The 2,251-nt window shown below is 53.6% G+C and overlaps 1 protein-coding gene across 4 annotated transcripts in view; it reads left to right on the forward strand.

The window, feature by feature from the left end:
• Positions 1 to 1,767: 1,767 nt before the first annotated feature.
• Slco4a1 (solute carrier organic anion transporter family member 4A1) overlaps positions 1,768 to 2,251 on the forward strand; it is a 19,496-nt gene continuing 19,012 nt past the window's right edge. For 2 of the 4 annotated variants that reach the window (XM_031372975.1, XM_031372977.1), the window contains exon 1: positions 1,768 to 1,880. In XM_031372975.1, coding sequence (XP_031228835.1) covers positions 1,806 to 1,880 — 75 coding nt within the window. In that variant the 5' untranslated portion in view covers positions 1,768 to 1,805. Of the gene's footprint in view, positions 1,963 to 2,251 lie in introns of all 4 variants that reach the window. The other 2 variants (XM_031372976.1, XM_031372978.1) reach the window with 2 other exon arrangements.

Consider the following 2,251-nt stretch of genomic DNA (forward strand, 5'->3'; position numbering starts at 1 on the left):
AGGAGGACTCACAATCTCTCAAATTTATGTTTAACCTGCTCTCTCTGGCTTCAGATCTGAGCCAGGTCCATGTACCTAAGGGAGATGTTTTAGAGAGAGAGAGTCTAATAAGGCCGTGTATACCCCACGGTGCCTGGCTGCCTATTCCTTCCAGACATCTTCTCTGACCAGAGGCCGACTCAGATATGGAGGGTAACACCTGGTGCAGCTGAAGTGAAACTCGGTTTTCTGGAGCAGAGACTCACAGGTTGACAGGTGGATCCTGAACCCTGAACTCAGCCCCAGAGGTTCCCAGGACAAAATGTGAGTAGGTACCAACCACACCCACTCCAGGAAGACATGCGTATAAATAACAAGTTAGTCTTGAAGAACTAAGCTCGGCAGCCAGTCCCTTCTCTACACATAAAGGAAGAGGTCTGCCTTAGCTCCCGAGGCTGCATGGACGCTGGGGCTGTCACCAGGCACCCTTGTGGACTAGTTATGTCCTCATGAGCTGACAGCAGGATCTATACACAACTTTGTGAAGAGAGTCTTGCCGCGTATCCCAAGCCGGTCACAAACTCTGATCTTCTGTCTTCACTTCCCCTGTCCAGATTATAAACTCTTGATCCCTTAGGGAGGAGGAGGAGGTTATTTTGTGTCTTTTGTTTTGCTTTGTTTTTGTTTGCTTGTTTTTTGTTGTTGGTGGTGGTGGTGGTAGTTTTGTTTTGGTTTTATTTTTTAAGTCCAGACAGGATTTTATTAGATGGCCCAGTGTGGCCCTCCCATTAGAGATCCTCCTGCATCAGCCTTAGGTATAGGATTATCGGTGAACATCGCCACACCTGGCTCACATGTCTTTTCAACTAAATGTAATACACCCAAAAGGGAGACATCTGTGGAGAGTTTCTGCCATTGGCTGTTGTTTCGATGTCAATGGTATGATCTTAATGGCCAGTGGCCGTCGGCTGTTACTTGGCCAAACTCAGACCAGCTACTGTTTCCCACTTCCTTCAGTGATGTGTTGAGATCATTTAAATAAATAAATAAATAAAGGTTGTTTGCTTGATTTTCTGAGAGTGGGTTTCTTTTGTAGCCCAGGCTAGTCTAGAACTATGAAACTGAGAGCCTTTTTCTACCCCAGCCTCCTTAATACCTACAGGCTTACAAGCTCGAGCCATCACACTCATATGGTTAATTATCTTAGTTTTATAGATGTGAAAACTGACCCAGAGGGGGTTCAGAAATCTGTTTGAACAACAGAGAACGCCTCAGTCTCAAGGTGACTGGTATATTCTCCCTCCATCTCATGTCAAGAGTCCCTGAGACTGGAACCCTGTGGGCTCCCCCGTGAGGGTGTAGTTTGGTCCAGCGCCTCGTTGCACTGAACCCACAGAAGGAGTATGCACTGGTTGACCTGGACGGAGAGTGTAGAGCTCCCTTTGCCGGGATGCAGCTGTACCCCACGCCTGAAGGGATCGTCACTCGCGTCTCCAACGCCTCGGTTCCACGCCTCAGCGCAAACCACAGAGCAGGTGGCACCTACGACGCAGCGAGACCTGAGCCGTATTTTCCTAGCCTGGCGCCGCCTTCCCTAGCCTGCAACCTCCAGAGTGACCCCCAGCAGAAAGAAATCACCGCGTGCAAAGCCTCGGCTAGGTCCCGCCCTCTGTGCTGTCCCTGCCCCTCCCAGGTTTCGCCCCTCCGCTCGGCCCCGCCCCGTCGCGATCCCGCTACTGTCACCTCCCTCGAGCCCGCCCGAACCTCGCTGCCATTGGTGGAGGGGATGAGGCCACTACCCCCATCCCTGCTGGAGAGCTGGGGCGATGAATGAAGCGCGAGTGGCCTGCGCGCGAAGGCCAGAGCGCAGGGCGCAGCGCAGCGGCCGGGTTCGCGGGAAGGTGAGTGCTCTGGGATCTGCACTGCTTAGGGTCTCGGACCAGGATGTGGACAGAGTGTGGCGCCATTCGGGATGCCTCCTAGGTAAGCCAGACTCCGACCTGCTGACGTCCGGAGCGTGGCAGGTGTTTGCGGAGGCTGGACTAAAGCGCGGCAGCGCCCGGAGTGCGTTGTCTAGCGACACATCCCGGGGCACCTCTGCGGGGACAGGGTGGGACCAAGGGAGAGGGATGCAGAATTCACCCCTTCTTACGGCCAGTTGCACTGAGGGAAGCTGTGATGCGAGTCTGCAGGGGGAGGGGGGAGGCAGAGTCGCTGCGCCAGAGAGAGAGGGAGAGAGAGAGGGAAAGAGAAGAGAGAGAGAGAGGGAAAG

The sequence above is a fragment of the Mastomys coucha genome, unplaced genomic scaffold (genome assembly GCF_008632895.1).
Source record: "Mastomys coucha isolate ucsf_1 unplaced genomic scaffold, UCSF_Mcou_1 pScaffold15, whole genome shotgun sequence".
Classification (NCBI taxonomy): Eukaryota; Metazoa; Chordata; class Mammalia; order Rodentia; family Muridae; genus Mastomys; species Mastomys coucha.